At 32.8% G+C, this 19,071-nt stretch overlaps 1 protein-coding gene across 4 annotated transcripts; it reads right to left on the reverse strand.

Moving 5' to 3' along the window:
• Positions 1 to 1,925: 1,925 nt before the first annotated feature.
• Positions 1,926 to 17,628, reverse strand: LOC135122254 (uncharacterized). Of its 4 annotated transcripts, none has more exons than XM_064046456.1 (5): positions 17,065 to 17,626; positions 16,411 to 17,013; positions 10,476 to 10,742; positions 7,716 to 7,955; positions 1,928 to 3,228 (listed from the first exon to the last, which is right to left on the reverse strand). In XM_064046456.1, the coding sequence occupies exons 2-5, from the start codon at positions 16,978 to 16,980 to the stop codon at positions 2,497 to 2,499; spliced, it is 1,809 nt and encodes a 602-aa protein (XP_063902526.1). In that variant the 5' UTR covers positions 16,981 to 17,013; positions 17,065 to 17,626; the 3' UTR covers positions 1,928 to 2,496. The 4 variants fall into 4 exon arrangements, with proteins under 4 accessions (XP_063902533.1, XP_063902526.1, XP_063902529.1 ...); XM_064046459.1 differs by having other exon boundaries at positions 1,929 to 3,228; positions 10,590 to 10,742; XM_064046463.1 differs by lacking the exon at positions 7,716 to 7,955 and having other exon boundaries at positions 1,926 to 3,228; positions 17,065 to 17,628.
• Positions 17,629 to 19,071: the final 1,443 nt, after the last annotated feature.

Here is a 19,071-nt window from a genome sequence, read left to right on the forward strand (position 1 = left end):
TAATACCTCCTGGGAACTCATCGAAAGAACTGCTTAACGTAAAGGAAGTCCAACCTCAACAATCAATTGGATTAAATCAATATTAAGTGACCGAATCATAAAAACTGGCGTTAGGGATGTGTCAAGGCGGAGTTTTGTGACCTCTGCTGTGGTTACTTGTTGTTGACAATCTGATAGTTAAGCTTAGCGGCTTCTACGTCTTGCGTGATGCAGATGACTTGATCGTATTAATTAAAAGGGAAAAACATTACAGTTTCCTGAGGAAGTCAAATATCTGGGAGTAATGCTGGATAAGAGACTAACTTGGAATACTCACGTAAACAAAATTCTTACAAAAACAACAGCGGCATTGTGAACATGTCGCCTGCCAACTTTTTAGTAAGACATGGGATCTAAAGCCAAAGATGATCTATTGGTCATACTTGACGGTTATTAAACCTATTGTCCCCTATGCATCAATGATATGGTGGATAAAAACTAAATTGCAGACAGTGTAAAACTAGATTGTCTTGGCATAACGGGGACTATGCACTCCACCACCACGGCAGCCCTAGAGGTAATGCTAGATTTGCTCCGTCTACACCTTTTTGTTAGAAGGGAAGCAGTATTGAGCGCTTTAAGGACTTTACAAACAAAATACCTAAAATCTGGAGATATAGTAGGTTACATCAAGATACTCGACGAAATTCCAAAGGAATCGATGATCATGCTATTGGATTTGATGCCAGTTGAATTTGATTTCGGGGCGACCGTTGAAATGGCGATAATTCGCCACCATGAGGTCAAACCGTTTCTAACTCAACTGCCAAAGTATGTACTCATTTATTTGGTATACAGACGGATCAAAAAAGGAGCAAGGAAGTAAGATATAGATATATGATCCTAAATGCAGGAAATCCTTACCTTTAGGTAACACCCCCACGATTCTACAAGCAGACATTCTGCTATAAATCTCTGCGCACAAGAGAGTCTCAAAAGCACTAAGATTTATATAATGTTGGACAACCAGGCTTTAGGCTCTAAGAGCTTTAGCGACACCTTCCTGTACTTCTAAAACGGCCTGGGATTGTAAACAACGTCTCAACCAACTGGCTATAGCAAAAATAGCGTTACTCTGTGCTGGGTGCCAGGACATGAGGGAATGGAAGGAAACGAAATAACGGACACCCTTGCTAAAAAAGGTGCGAAAGCTCTCTTCATTGGTGCAGAACCCTACTGTGGGCTAACCAAAGCCCACTTGACTTCTGAAATTTATGAGTGGGAAAAAAGGGAAAAATAATCCCACTGGAAAAAGTTCCAGGCTAACAACATGTGAAAGACTAAAAAGCTTCTCAATTTGATTAAGAATGAGCTAAGACTAATAACAGATCGGCCCTCTACGAAATCATCTCGTAAAAATGGGAAAAACCGAGATTAGGACGTGTCGAGTGTGTGGATCTGCTGTAGAAACAGCGGCGATGGCCTATCTCGCAAAAGGCTACAACATTTGGGAGGGACGAAACTAACGTACTTTCAGGTAACTGATACAGTTCCTAAGGGGCTAGCTAACTTTGCAAGGGAGCTAAGTGTCTTAAGTTCACACTAGAAGAAGCGTCTCTCACAACAGCAGATCAGACTTGTTGGTCGTAGTGTGGAAAGGACGTGCGTAGCCCTATATAAACCCTCTTGAAATCCAATTTTTAATCTAATCTAGTGCGCATCACCTCCTTTAGTTACGTTGACTAATGTGTTGGCGTTCTAACATATTGGATTAGGCCCTCTTACCAGGGCAATCGTTAGAAAAAGAAATGGCAGACGATTTTAAATTATACAGAAAAAACAACCTTGTTAGAAAATCTTTATTTTTTTTTAATTACTTTCAAATAAACTTTCAGTCAGATGCTGATTGTATTATAAATATATCAATATTTAATATTAACTATGTAATAACTAGTCACTATGTACAGTAAAATCATGACAATATACAGAACAATATATTTAGGACAATCAGTGATAGTTTAAAAAGGTAGTAACAAATTCAAAACAAAAATAACAAAATTAATAAATATTTTCAGTTCCTTATAAATATTGTGGCAAATGTCTAAATAAAATAATTTAAAAAGTCTAAAATGGAACTTCACCATATGAAGTAAGTACACATGTATTACAAATGAAAAATAATTCGCTACTGTAAGTTGTACTAATAAATTTAAAACCACAAAAAAGCGGACGTAAAAATTTGAGACTGTATAATAAACTGATAAAAATAACTGCAACAATATCTGCATAGAATCGCACGTACCACCATCGTATAGTTCAGATCATGTCGGCGAACGATCAGTTCGACGCTATGATTGCAGGCCATGATTCAACAAAAAAAATCTTGAAGCATGAGATTTTTACAAATAATACATTTTCTTCCTATATTACAAAATCACTGTCTCGTAAGCAGTACGGTAACTGTCCAAATCACTGTTGAGAATAACTACAAAAACAATTACACACATAAAAACACTATCATTTATCAGCGTCAGGAAGTGGCGGGGCCGCAAACTCGATCGTATAAGTCTTTTTCTGAGTGATATCCTCGATGTTTTGGCCTGTGCAGTCTTGTCCGGAGTGGCCCATCGCGCCGCAATTATAGCAGTTTGGGTTCCTATGCGGGAACTGACTGGAATAAATAAATGGCATGAGGGGGAGGGTGTAGGCCTGATACGAGTTGTCGTTGGTCTGGTAGGATGGAAAGTGGGTGGTGAACGGCGGCCTGTATGGCTGTGTGTAAGGGAATATCGACCTGCTGGGTATGGCGGTGAACGGCGAGTAAGTGGTGTAAGGCACAGTGGAGCAGTTATTGAAGGTTTGCGTTGGCGGCTGCGGCGGCGGCGGCGACGTCGTGTCGCAAATGGGCAGACCCGGCGTTGGCCCGCCTGCCGTTACAAATGTTGGCATACCATTCACGCGCGGTTTGTCACCCCCTCGCACAGGACACTGCGACGCCTGCGTCGAGTGAGGCGTTGCGGCCGGCGTTTCCGGTGGCGTTTGATTTAAGCTGCTGCTGCTGGACGAGTTTGAACGATGCAACGAATTTTCGCCGTCTATACTCAATGCCTGGAACTGTTCTACGAATTGTCGCGGGTTGTTCTTGGTAGGACAGACGCCGAATCGAATACCGTTGGGCTGCTTCACCTCTTTTATGTGGGGAGGCATCCACGACCCTTCTAACAGTTTCTCCTCTGGTATAGAGTTCAACTGAAATTTAAAAATTTATACATTAGTAAAAAAATAATTACAAAATATGTAATTCTGACAAGCTCAAACATTTCTGTGGGCGGCATTTTGTTACAACACCCTGACCATACATCTTTCCTTGAGTTTGTGCAACACTTATATTTTTCAAAAAAATAATAAACCACAATATACTCCAAATTCTCTTTTTACTTCCAGAGCCAAAGTTACTTTAATGAATAATTTCTTATATTATTATGCTATTATTTTTAAAACAATAAAAAAATATTGATAATGTAATATTTATGCTCATTTGTCAAAAATGGATTATCCGATATTATTACAATAAAGAAATTAAAAATCTGTAATTTAGCATTAAATTTATCCGTCTCGATCACAATCACGAACAGTGTCCCAAAAAAAATTGTTTGAGTTACCTACGTATCAAACTGGGATTTCGTTAGCCAATCCACGAGCTCTAAAATTTGGCACCAATTAGATGCTTTCATGTCGTGAGCTAAGTAAATATATAGAATTTAGTCCGAAAGAGAACCCCGCCTGACCATCTCATCAAAATACCCAAAAGCAAAGCCCTTACCCTAGTGCTTGAGTATTGTCACGGTATATACTCGCTTTTTTAAAAGTTTCAGCTTATCAGAAATGAACATTGTGATTTTACGGTTCCTACTTGGACTAATAATTTGAGAATGCGGATAGGCAAATCTAGATCGATGGTTTTTTAAATTGAAAAAAAAAAACTCCCCTATATTTTTTTTTTTCATTTCTGTGGTTTACTTATTGCCTATGTTTATAGCAAGCCTTTAATCTATAACCCAAACACCAAATTCCACCTAAATAAGTTTAGTCCCTACGCTGTAAACCCAAAAATTGGTAGTGATGTAAATGCAAATGGTCCGACTCAAATGGATAGTATATATTTTAACGACATATCCAAGAAACAATTAGCAGTCTTTCATCCATGGCTATTACCTAGTTTAAGTCTCTGTGGTTTCTCGAAAAATGAATTATATAAATTACACATTTGTTTCTTGTACAAACACTCAAAAACCAAAACACATTTATTTTAGTTTAATTCATTACGTTGCGGTTTTAGTCTTCAGACAACGTTTCGTTTATGATATAGCCAACCAAATAAGTGCGCCTTAATAACCCTACATTTCATGAAAAAATAAGCCTTGCCTGCCTACAAAATTACACCACGTAAATGCAAATATGTCTTAAACTACATAGATATTTGCACAACATTTCAGTGTAATTTTCGTGATCAGGTAGTGTTTTAAGGGTGTTTAAAAAAAAAAAATAAATAAAAAATAAAAATTAACTATTTCGAAAACGCCAATTTCCTTTTAAGTATTTTTTTAAGGACTGAAATCCTACCACCTGATTTTGTCTTGACAAGTTTAATAAATCAAGGAAGTGCAAAACAATGGTCCTGAAAATGAATATACCTATAAACTTTCCAGTCAGTTGTTTTTTTTTTTATATATGTACATATTTGGAATTTTGACAAAAAGTTTAAGAGTTTCGATTTAAAAAAAACTCCACTTTTCCAAAAAAACCGACTTTAACACATAAGCAATGCATTGTTGGTCTCCTAAAAGAGTTAAACTAAGTGGTCCCCACATTTTCACTAGACAAATATCACAAGAAACAACTACAGTAATCTCCGAAATAGTTTAGGAACAATGAAACTTGATTCCTTTAAATCAACGTTTAAAAGACTTGATAATCCAATATATAATAATAGTATTGTAAATTGGCATCACTATTAGTACTGGGACACAGAAAAACCTCAAGAGCTAACAGTCAAATTTTTTTAACACATTTGCGATATTAATGTTTAGTTTGGAAAATTATCGGACCCACATGTTGTATATATGTTTTCAGTAAGGTATCAAAAATGGAATTTGCACGATCAATGTTTCTGTATATAACAATTACAATTAAGGAGCGTATGATTAACGCCAATGTAGGACTAGAAATATTGTGCGGATTCGGCCTTAATCGTCAATTGACTTTCTCAAATTTTTATGACGGCTTAACCGCACACCTTTGTAAACTTACCCCAGTCCAGATGGTTGGAAAAGGGTTTGTCGAGATGGACCGTAATGAAAATTTTGTCATGGGGAATATCCGCAAAATAAAGAACTTTGATAATTGCTTCTACAACACACGTGATAAAAACTGAAATAGTATTTGATTAATTACACAGGCTTGGTTTGAAAAACCTATCTTAAAATAAACAGATGAATGTGATACTTTTTGGAGTGCCAATTATTGTAAAAATATTTAAGAATTGCCATCATATTGTTAAAAAAAAAAATAAAAAAAAAATAAAAAAAAAATCCATATATGTTATGGCTAGAGCTGGGCGGTCGAAATTTATTTACCCCCACTATCGGCCCGCAGTGCCGATCGCTTCAGCCTTGCCTTGCACGCGTCTTGCTTTCCAGAACATTATTAGAATTATTATTACTCTTATTTCGTGAATATGGATTTTAAAATCATCAACTGACATTTTCTTCGCGATACGTAACGTCGGCTGCAAGCCACTGGTCTGCCGGAGTAGGGGTCAATTCGCAGCGTTTAAATTTCGACCCCCTGGCTCTAGTTATGACCTTGCAAAAAAATACGATAGTAGGGTTTCAGAGTTTGAAATAATATTTGAAGTGCATTGCATCATGAGTCATGAGAAACGATAACGATTTCACAAAGATTTTTAGTAGCTGAATAAAAGTACATATAAAAAATAAATATCTAATTTTTCTTTAACAATGTGCATCTCTTAAATTTTACTTTTTCGTTTTTTTTTTAATATACCTTACGCTATAGCAAAAATGATGTCCAAATTCGTAATTAGCAATACAACAAATATGCAAAACAGTTATTAAAAAAAAACAGGTTTTTAACATTTAAATTTTACAGGCTTACAGGCCTATGTTGCTGTTGTTGTTCTCGAACATTGCTTAACAATTGCCAAGACAAGTGTGTTTACAAGTTTCTAAGTAAGTATGCCATTAGCTGGATACCTTCGGTTTCTTTAATTCTCAGAAGAGTTCATTATTGGAAACTAAGGCCTAAACAATACAGTCAGTACCTGAAGTTATGCACATGAATTATGTTGTTCTTGTCGTTTGTCGTGTGAAGCGTACTTGTGTTTTATTCTGTTTTTCGCCTTTGAAAAAAAGAGGACTTCTTCGAAAAAAGGACACGAAAAATTTATTTTATTTTTCCACACTTACACTTAAAAAACTACCAAAAATAGTAGAATTTCAAAAGAAATAACACCACTATCTGATATAGGAGTAATATAAATTCATTCCTCCGTCGTCAGCATCACCACCATGTGCAAAAAATAATTATTAATTTATTATATAGAAAAATTTTATAGAGATCGGTTAATACAGGAATTAATTATTAATTTTGATGATGATAGTAGTGATGATAGTGAATAAAAATTTAATAAATTTCTAGCAAGTGTGTATTCTTTATGTTCGACAATTTTTACGTTAACACTCCTGTTAAAGTCAAGTACGATTCTACGCTCAAGACAGAGGTCGGGGTAAGTCAGAGACTTTAAATATATTTATTATTGCCTTTAAACAAAATCAGTTTAATATATTTTTGTCGAATATTTTCTCCTCTTATCATTTCTGTTTTTAATCAAGATGAATGCCTCATTCGCAGTTTTAAATATTTGCTTAAAATTAATTTTATTAATTTATTAAAATGCGACTCACTCTAGTTATTTCTGTCGCGTCAAAAAAATTGTCAAATTGATAAAATAAATATAAACCTATACTTCTCAAAGTTGATGAAATTAGAAAATGCCTCCAGATTTGCTGAACAAACATCACAAGTAATGGCAGCTATAAATTATTCCCGTTTGTTGGAGTTTTTGTAGATATTATATTAAGAGAAGAGTTTTTATTTCTGCACTTATTCCGTCAATGAAACAATAACCAATCGGATAGTTTATAAACGAATTCAGTGCTTTATAATAAAAAACTAAATCATCTGTTGCCAGCCGATTGTCACCTTCTGTTGACACAAAAAAAAAAAACGCGAAAACGAAAACTGAGATAGTCCCGGTTATAGTTTAAGTAGAGTCAGAGTTTGGAGTTGACAGAAAAGTACCAGCAATGGCGGCGTTTCCTGTGTACGCAACTGCTTCCACAAAACACACTAGAATTTAAGGTGATAGCAAGTCTATACGTATTTAAAGTTTATGGGGTAAGTAGACAAGTTTACAACGGTGGGCGCTTAAACTGTCATAAAAATTAATGAAAGTCAATAGACGCTCGAGGCCGAATCGGCAGAATATTTCTGGTCATACAATACTAAAAGAACGAAATCCAATTTCTATAACGCAAAACTACAAAATTCCCAGTTAAAATTTTGGCCATCTAAACTACACTACTTTTTTTCTACCTACCAAGGTATGAGAAATTAGTCGTTAAAGAGCAAAATCTTAGAACGTTATAACTTACATCTTCGTCGGCTATTTTAACGTTTTCAGTGGGGTGAAGAAATGGAAAATTGTTTGAAGAGAGCGTGTCAATAGGTAACTGCGTTGGTATAGTATCGATCGGCCGGGGTGGTTGAGGAGGTGGCATCGGCGTTGATCGTAAAGTGACTATTCGGTGTGGTGAGGTACTTCGACTATGATTGGGTGAAGTTGATTCGCTGACTAGGGGTGATACAGTAGGCAGAGGAAATGGTGGCGGCACCTAAAACAAAAGTAAATTATACGTGTTCCATTAAGTTGATCAATTGTTTCACTTTAAACTATTATCTGCATAGAAAAAAAAAAGTAACCGACTGTTAGAATTTGATACTATTGACAATAAACTAGTATTTCCCGTAAACTTTGTCTACATGACTGTTATATTTTGAAAACTGCCAAAATGAACTAGTGAGCCCAAAAATTATACGCTTTTATTGTTGAAAAGTTCTAGAATATTCGTAAGTTTAAAGAAAATCGTGCAACTTCGCATAGTGTACTCTTGAGTCAAGTAAAACTAAAGGTAAAACAAACGGATGGTGGAAAGGAGAATCTCAGAATAAGAACAAGAAAGTAGAGGAAGGGTTAAGAGAGTAATCAAACTTAAAAAAGAGGAAACTGCAAAAAAACGTTGAGCCGACTATTTCAACATTTTTTTGAAGTTATGTAGATACGTGGGCGGAAAAAGAAGTGAAAAAATAATGGAGGGAAAAAGGAAAAATGAAAACAAATACGTTAAAACAACAAAAAATAGAAGAAGTTGACAGAAAGGACAGCAAGAAAATATGGTTAATAGATACAGAAAACAAGAAGAGAATAATAGGCGCCCAGAAAAAACTGAGCAACCGTGCTTATAACAATAAATAAAAATTATAACAAGCAAAAGACCCAAAGATGGACCAGTTGTAAATGATGTATAGAAGTACGAAACAAAAGAACCGTAGAGATTAAGGCAATGTGTTAAATCAGTATGGAAAGGAAAAAGATTTCCAGATGAATGGAGAAAAAGGTTTATAAACCCTATCTTCACCATGAGCGATAAAGAGTTAGTAAAAAATTGTAGAGAGAAAGCTGGAAAGTTGTTCACTGACCGAACCCGAGTCTCTTCGCTGTGCGCAGGGTGTTTCGACTCGATAACTGGTCAAAATTACTTCAAAACTACTGCCTACATAAGAAACAAATTGTACGATAAAGAATCTGCGAAGTAAAGTAGATCTAAGGGCATCATAGCATGACCTTTTTGATTAAGAACACAAAATTTACATCAGAGACATAATACATTCAGAACTGATTCATTTAAAATTTTAAAATAATAATCATTTAAGGATGATGTGTTTGTTCAGGACTTAAACAACATTACATATATTTTTTTTGCATTACATTAATATCGTTTTTTAATCAACAATTATTATTAAGCAATAAAGTACTCCCATTTAAGAAACAAAAGCTAATTTAATTTTCCGCAAAACATTTTTATAATATTTTTATTAAACAAATTTCGTTGTGTATTTGTTTCTTTTATCGGCTGTGGTTTTGAAACAATTTTGATTGACACAGCTTGTATACAAGCAACGGTTATATTAGGAAAAAATTTAGTAGGTAGAACGAAGATAATTCTCGGAAGGGGAAAAGTTTGGATATTGATGGTTATGGATGATAATGACAATGATTGTGACTGAAATAGAGAAAATGAGGGAAATGTTTGATTAACTTAAAATTAGTCAGGGACTAGGTTATTTTGAAATTTATGATGGTACCCTAATTATAAAGTTTACGTAAGAAGTTTGAATAAAATATGTAAAGGAGAACAACGTGATTAAAAAATAAAAAGTGTACAAGGGTGGAAAAACCAAATGTTGAGTAATGTAAAAATACATAAAAAAGCTTACTTTAGGTAGGAGTGACTAAACAGAACAATCGACGAGAAATAATCAAGCGAAACGAAGTTATTACTGGAATTTCTACAAAAATGTACCGAGAAAAGAAAGAGGACAACATTAATGGACATAAATATAGAAAAAAATCGTGTGCTAGGAAACTACAGCAGGTGAAAATGTTGGTCAGCAGGAGCGAACAACAAACATCAAACAAGGGAAACATTTGAGAGGGACATTGAACCAGCATGAAAGACATGTAGTATTAATTTTGCATTATAATTTGTATAAAATTATGATAATGATGATAAGGTGATTATTATTCTTATTATTATTATTATTATTATTATCAAAAAACCCACAGCTGAATTGGAAATCATCAGCGTTGAAAGAAGAGTTTTATCATTACAGTATTAAGATTAAGTAATTATCTACATTAACGAAAATGATAACAAAGTTATTATTGTTATTATTAGTATTAAGTGGATTTAAAAACATACATTTAATCGTAGAACATATGCTCTCACAAAAAATGCAGAGGACGCTTGTCTTTTAAAGACCACCCTCTTTTTTAACTTTTTTGAAAAGATTATTGTTTCCTTAACACCATAATACGAAACTGACAAGTTACTTAACGACATTTTACAATGATTTAAGCAATTGTAATTAGGGAAAATGGTTACACATCATTTTTTCGTCCGATAATTGTCAATTTTCATCGTACCATGTATGTGGTTATTATTTAAAAAAATTACAAACTTATTCAATAATTTTGTTTTGTCACTTGATATCAAATAATAGCCTCTTCAAAAAATAGTAAAAAGCAAAACCAAAAGCGCTATGATCAAGTTTATGATTTTCATATGTAATACCTTTTTCGCAGATTTTCTATCGTATAATTTGTTTCCTATGCAGGTACTAGTTTTGGAGTAATTTGATTGATGAAACGTGGTGATGAAAAGAACTGAGTTTTCTTTTCTTCTTACCTCCGGAGCTCCACATGGAAATCCAGGAATACCCCATAAGAATTCCTGGGTTGGTTGACAAGGAGGAAGACACGGAGGCTGTTGGTGGAGACCATCGTCACCGCACGGGATAATTGATGACTTTACGGGGATAATTGGAACTTCTTGAGTATTCTGACATTATAAAAATATAGTAAGATACATTAGCTGAATACCGACTCTAGGTGGTATTTTTACTAGAGTGAGAATTAGAAAACTTGTCAATAAATGCAATATCCATCATGCGTGGCAACAAAAATTTTATTCTTAAGAACAAAAAAAAATGAGCAATGCACGTAAAACTGGCTCTGATTTTATTTAACAGAGGATGTCTCTTGATTAAATACATAAAAGCTAAGTTTAATGCAATACTGGATAGTAGGCAGAGATGATTTCTACTAAACGTGAACACACAGAAGTATTTGGTATTTTCTATTTTTTTATTACGTTACGTTTTATTAAGTGTCACGTAGCAGCAATTTAAAAAAAAATCGGAGCAATTAAATTCATTATATCGATTAAATATTTGCACGTTATTAATAACCCTGTTCATAACTAAACCACATTTTGCATGATTATTGCATAATTATATATTCTAGACTAAAAGACAAGAAACTAGGAAGTGTCATGTTTCATATCTACATCTTCATTAATGGAAGAAATATTGCTTGCTAAGTAAAAACAACACCAATTTTCCCGTACCACAGCATACAACTTTTGACAAAACCAAAGAGAAAAATGAAAAACGTAGTATGGAAGAAAAATATGGGTAATTAATTGTATTTAATTGTCTCAAAAATTTCAACTATTTTGATACTGACAATTTACAACTCTAATACATAACTTATATATAAGCCATAAAATTTAGTGGCTTCGAGTAGATAAAACTTTTTTAATAAAATATAATCTTGAAAAATGAGAGGTAATACAATTCTAAAAAACATAAGTTTTAACTTAAAAACGAATTAGTGGCACAGGTGGCATATTTTTTAAAAGATGCACTTTTCACACATTTATGTGAATTAATCTTATTATACAGCTAGTTTGAATATATTCCTCCTATTTCTTTTTGTTGCAACCCAATCAGAATATTAACATTTATTGACAACGAAAATACCAATTGTTTAAAAAACGTATACAAAACTTTTAATTTGACGGGATACTCTTCGGTTCATGTGATCTATGAATTAGATTTTAGTCTGCACAAAAAACTCGTGTCATGTTATTCTCAATTTATCAATATACTAATAATAATTATTATTATTTAAATTAAGCTATTATTTCAAACGATAATATCGTACGACTGAAAAAATTGTTTTCTAGTTGACTGAGGATTTTAGCTGTTTCTCATTTTCCACTGTAAGCAGCAGTTTTTTGTTGATTTTACAATACAAAATACTGTAATGTAATATAAAATAAAAACCTAATCCAATAATGGACGTAAGGTTTGAGGTTCACACGACAAAAGCTTTTTAGCATTATCTAATGATATCTACAAAAAAATGTATGTATATAGAAAACAAACATACTTTTTGTTTTTTTAAATATTCAACCCAACAAATATGGGATTATCAATTATATTATAGAACTTTTTCAAAATATAAAGTTTGGTCTTACATTACATATAAGTAATTTTCATTAATGATGATGAGCGTGTGCTTGCCAGTCTGCTGTTCAGGGCCCCCTTTCAATGTGAAAAAACAACAACTACAGAATATATGAGTAACAACAAAACATTTAAAAAAAGTCCCAACAGTTTTATATTTTGAGGCCCAAATTTATCAACCACTGGTAAATTGAACAAACGACTATCTATCGTGGTAACGATTATTTCAATAATTATTTCTACAACAAATAACGACAGAATGAAGATAAATGGGACTTATTTATTACTTACTTAAATATCGCATGTATCTGTATCAGATCGAATATTTATATTTTAATTGTCAATATATATTAGAAGACGATAAATAGAGTCAATAACCGACAGGCAACATTATAACGAAAGGTGACTTTGCTAAGGATGATTTTCGGTCGCATTGTACCTACTTCTGAAGTCAATCTGACTCAAACTATCGAAAATATATTCAATGCAAACAAATTTGGAAAAATTAACTCACAATATATTGAAATAATATTAGGTCAGCTGATGGACAAACAACGCACCGATGCATTAAAAAACCACTGAATATATGTAAATACATAGAATGTATTACTACACAACAAAAATAAGTAAACTAATCTACTAATCTATTATGTAAAGTACTGTAATAAATGAATAAACAAAATTAAATGTAAAAAATATCAAATTGTCACTGACTGATACTATTGTATATTACACGGTGTCTCCCTACAAAATAGCGCGGACATGTATATATCTACAGAATGATTTGAGATATTAAAATTCTGCAAACGCCATCGTTTTTAGTTGAAACAGAACCCTAATTTCGTACATCTTTAGTGTAGGACGTCGCGATCGTAAACTTCGTATAACATACTTAATTTACTTTATCTTTCATTATCAAAAAATACGTAAAATGTGTAGAAAAGTTCATCCAGTACCGACGAATTGCGATAGAATTAATTTTCAAAGTATGTACTTATTATTGAAGATTTACAAAAATGTTTTGTTACTCTACTTTAATAAAAAAATAGTTTTTACGCTAATAATACCTACATTATTTATGATTTAGCATAGTTATATTATTTTTAATTAATTTATAAAAAAAAAAATTAAAACGCTTTCTTACTGAATCTTTTACTATTTATGAATCAATAGTTCCGGGTTTTAATGCCCTTCATCTGTCGGTCTACAACATTTTACAATACATATTTAAATAAAATTTGATGTAATCTTTACTGTTCATAAAATTACTGACCCCCGACTGGGGCGGTTAGCCATGTACAAATTAAAACTTTTTAGTTTTGTCAATGTAGGATACCAATAAAATCCGGGTATGTTCATCATTGTAACCATGATTTAAAATTCCCTACGACTCCATTATAAAATGTAGGATGCCGTCTAAAGAAATATAATAACAAATTAGGATTACTTTTTAATCTAAAAGCTACGTCATTTTCAAAATTTCAATTTGGTAATCGAATCAGTTCTCCAGATATATACCTGCGAGTTTTTTGTAAGACACTTGTACTTAGCAATTGGTGCTACTGGCGTTGTCAGTGTTTGCAACACAAAATATCAAATTATTAAAACGTAATGATAATTTCTCTAATAAACAATTCTAACACTAATTCACAGTATGTTATAGTCATTTCTACAAATTTTCAAAGACAAAGAGAAACGTCTTTTTTAAAATCCACAATAGACAATTTCGCAAGAATTTGAATTGAATACACCAAAAACTGAATAGTACATTTTCGATTCGTGCCCGCTTGCTGTAAAACATTATGTTGCTGGGAGCTATTTCAAAGAAACTGCTTGTATTTTATGTACTACACTGGATTTACAAACTGCTTTCAACCTACGGTCAAATCAATGCTGACGTTTTTCAAAGTTAATTGTTTAAGGTGCTTTTACACAACAAAATGCTATATGTCAGAATTTACATTCATAATTATAAATTATGCCAGTTATTTCGACTAAATTACTTTCTCCACTGGACAAACACTTTAATTTATTGCCTAGCGCATTTATGTAAGAGCAATATATATTAAATTTTCACGGCAAATACTCCTACCATGAAAAATATTTTACATATTCTGACATAATTTTTGTACATATCATTAGAGTTTTTCCTTATTGATAAAAAATTAATTACGTGGATGTGTACACATCACTGATAGTAAAAAATACACAGGTGTTTTAAATTACCTATTTTTTTGATTATTTATTTGGATATCCAGAATGCATGGTGAACATTCCAAAGATAATAAATTCTAACTGATCATCTATCAATCTTTATAGTATTATGATTGATAAGGTACAATAAAATTAATAACTTAAAGATTTAGATAATGTAACTGTAATACAACAAAACGGTCAAACAAATTTTTAAACGTTAAAAATGTCTTCTTTAAAAATTGTTGATAATTTAAAATTTAGATTACTGTTATCAAAAAGTTCCTCCAGGGGCTACTTAACTGATTGATCACTAATACATAATGCTAATATATGTAATACATTACAATAGCCGACGTTTTTTGATGAGAATAAAAGCTCATGAACAAAAGTTATTGAATGGATATATACTCTTTAGAAAAACTTGTCCAGATTGCACTTCCCGTATCAAATGTCACAAATTCAATAAAAAATAACCTGCTTCATTTTTGAAAGACGTGTTCATTTCAAAACGACGGCTACATTAACCGGTTTGATTTAAATTCATATCATTTACAATCAGAAACAAATATAATGGAAAATACTACAGTAAATAATATAGTTTAAGAAATATCAACCCTGAAATAATAATACAACTGAAAAGTATCTAAGATGAACTAATTGATGAATTATAATTATTAACTATTCGCGATCAAAATAAACATAAAAATAAATATAAGGAAAAAAAACAGATTTTGCAATAAAATGATAAGTCAACAATTAGATTACTACTTACGACAATAATTTTATATTATCATAATAAACAGATATTCTAAAAATCATATCGTAACACGGTATAATAGATCTTTTCTTATTTTATAAATTATGTCCAATCATCGAATCATGTTATGAAATGCAGTTATGTAATAGTAATTGTAGGATACCTTATGAGTCTGTAGTTAGTGTTTTGATTTAGATACACAAAATCTTCCTTATTTTTAAAAACGGTGTATTGGAATAAACAGAAAAAAAAGAAAAAAACTCGTATTGTTTGATAAACATTAACTTTAGAAAATTTTGTTAACTAATTAAATTCAAAAGTCCTAGTAAGACTCGAATGAGTTTAGCGTTTATTTACACCATGCAATTACAGCTCCTTTATGTTCAGTTTTTGGTTACCTGTAACTTTATATATACATATTTTTATAAATTTATATCAAATTCAATTTTTATTCAAATAAAAAAAAAACGATTGTAACTAAAAGCTTCACAAATAGGAATAAACTACCAATAAAATTAAATACAAAATTTAATTACCAATTAAAGAAATGAAAATTCTATGTGACATTTTTAACAAAGATTTTAAAACCGAATACCTACAATAACTTTTATTGATATTACTTTTTGCAGTTGCGTCAAAATGTTAAAAAAAACTGGGTGCAAAAAAATATATGAGATTATATGTATAGCATCACATGATCAAAGATATCTATCTAGTCGTTAATGGAATGAATTACGTTAAATGATTAATTTCTACCTCATTTTAAACATTTTTTAAATTATATTTATATTGCATATTAATATATATTATATATTTATTAAATAAAATTAATATTGTTGCAGGTAGATGTTGTTTTATTAGCTCCATTAGGCACGTTAGGATCACTTATCTTATGATAGAACTTTTTTTTTTGTTTTATCAATAATTATCAAAAACAAAACAAAAAGAATAATTTAACACTTAATAATTGACATGTTTTTTTAGGTAAATATAACATGTAAAAAGATCAAACAAGATCAAGGGAGCGCGTGACAATCTTTTAAAATTTAAAATTTTGTTTTAAAACATACTGTTGAATTAGTGGTACAATGTTTAACGCTTTAAAACGTTTTCTGAAAGAAAAATATTTGAATTATATGTTGTAACTACACTAAAAACAAACTAAAAAAAAAAAAAAATGCTTACTTCTTCAAACACAATAATTTAAATGAACAGCTCGATATGTACTTAAAAACAGCTCTCACCATCGTTTTGACTGTAGGGTACCCAAATCCTGGAGGGTATCCATAACCACTAGGTTTGGGCGAGTTCCTCTTTTTAGCTTCCCTAAATTCGATAAGTTGAGTGAGTATAGTATTAAAATAAAGCTTTTGTTCGAAAGTAAAAGCTGGATGGTGCAAAGCCATAACAAACAACAACAAAAATTCACTCTGAACGTTCTCATCCTTTAGATTTCCTTTCACTATACAATCTTCTAACCAGTCTGTCCGTAATACATTTTTGTAAAGCCAGTTGGCAACACTATAGTTCCTTGACGCTAGCAAAGATAAATAAACTAACACTCGATGCCGAACAGTTTCATCTAAGAGACCTTGAGTAAATGAGGTATCTTTGGACAGTCTATCTAAGTCGTTGGCATTTATGGCTGGTCCGCGCAGTTCTTGGTACGTGTGTTTACCAATCTCTTCAATGCAGCTCCCCAGGAAACGGAGTTCGAAAGGAATGCACATATTTAGCAGTTCGTACAGTACATCTATTCTTTTATAACCCTCCAAGTCCTTAAACCATAATAAAACATCCTCTTTACACACCATCTCCAGAAAACATTGATGTTACAAAGCACACTTCTGAAAGGGCATGATGGTTAACAACTGTGACATAACCTATATCCCACTCACATCCAACGCATCCAAGATCATAGCAGGAAGGCGCACCAGAAGGATAACACTTCCATTCACAGCGAGAGGAACTGGACACCGCTCTCCTCGACAGTCGATGCTGCTTCTGGTGGGCAAAATGACCAAAAGGAGATGCCCATTGACAGCAGCACTTGTGTTAGGCACAGACACCACAACCGCAACACCTGATTATTGGGGCCCACGAACGTCGCAGGTGGAAGCGAACGTCTTGACCTGAACACCGAATAACACCTAACCATTCAACATTCAGCAAAACAATTCTGACACTCAACCATTCGGGAATCACACTGCAGAATGCAGCTTTGTTCGCTCCGTCCCCACTTTTTTCGCGATCTGCTCTGCAATTGCAACGAGAAGACTTGTCCTATATGGGTTTTATCCAACTGGGGTTCAAAGGTATTACTTTCAGGTAAAAAGCACACTATTTTCTCGTCGGTAACGTTGCCACATTTCCAAAAATGTGTCAAATTTGATTGTTGCAATTTTTGCTTTAGCGACCGAACGAACAAACTTCAAAACATATGATAGCGCGCCAAATTCAAAATTCGGGATACCTGTGGAATTGGCCGAAGCAGGTTGAACCGGAATATTGTTCCTACGCGGTTTTACTACCTGTAAAATTTTCGGGTTTCAGGAATAAAGCTCGGAATAATATCTCGGCGTTTTAAAGATGGTTTCAGCGTAGTTACACAACAATATAAAACCACAAGCATTTATCAGAGCTGTTTATGTACTTTACCTACCTTAATAGTTATTATCCGTTATCGCATTGGAAAGTTACGTGGTTTTGAAAGATTAATAAAACAAAAGTATATACAGTTGTTCAAAAAATAGCGCACTAACTTTATGACACGTTGTTAAGATTTGTGCATTGAGTTGAGAAAAAAAAATCTTTAAGCCTAAATCTAGAAGACAACCCTCTAAAGTTTAATTTTTCTTTTCGCTATTTCACCATATTTTTAGTCACTACATAGTGTTGGGTACATGAGATGGAATTTTTGAATGTTTTTTTTTCGAGTTTTATAAGTGCGCCATTTTTTGAAAATATAAGGTGAACGCTTGAAAAAGAATGCACTGTGGAATTTTGTTTCTACTTAAAATTCTCAAATAAAAGTGAAGTATAGTCATTTTAAAATATTCAACAAGTAGAGACTACGTTCAAGAAAAACTTGCTTAATGACTTTATTAATCGACTATATTTAAACATATTCAAAATTTAACATTACGGGCTTTTTACTTTACTTGATGAACGACTAATTTAATTTTTCATCGACATTTCATAACTCCTAGGGTATTAAAAAGTAAGTCTCCTGTTTCGATCGGCCTGTCTACCTGTCTCGTCGGTCGAGTGTTGACGATTTTATTACACACAGTAATCTCCGGATCTACCGGACAAATTATTGTAAAATATTAGCAGGTGATGTATTTTAAGAATATCGTGTATATGGTGTGATAACCCAAACTTCCCGCCTTAAAATTTTGACCTTGAAACAGTTTGAAAGGCCCGCGAAAAATTCAAAAATTCAAAGTTTGGCCTTGGCTGTGATCGTCTAACAAATGAGAACCTACGTTGTGTGTTTTTTTTTTGTTTTGAAAAATGGCGGGAAGAAGTTCTTTCATACAAGTGCATACACTGTCGAGAGCGCAAGAAATAATTAACAGAAATTGTTTTGGAGGGGGGGAAACGGCACCACCCTCACAGGGGGAAATACGCTACGAAGATTTACCCCTCAGCGCAAAAACCCCCTTGGTTTTATTCCCGGACGACCTAAATATTACATTTCAAACACCTTAAGATATGTGAAAGAAAACACTCGCGAATTGACAGACATACACATATGAAAACCGAACAAACACAAGACCTACACATATGTAAATTGGATGGCAGAACCCGAATCATTATGAGAGTGTGGCGATCGAACAAAACATAAAACAAAATATATCAATTTCATTTACGAGCACAGCAAAATACCCAGAGGGGGTGTC

The sequence above is a fragment of the Zophobas morio genome, unplaced genomic scaffold, assembly GCF_036711695.1.
Source record: "Zophobas morio isolate AGI-343-1 ecotype UQ-CSIRO unplaced genomic scaffold, CSIRO_AGI_Zmor_V1 ptg000005l, whole genome shotgun sequence".
In the NCBI taxonomy this organism is placed as follows: domain Eukaryota; kingdom Metazoa; phylum Arthropoda; class Insecta; order Coleoptera; family Tenebrionidae; genus Zophobas; species Zophobas morio.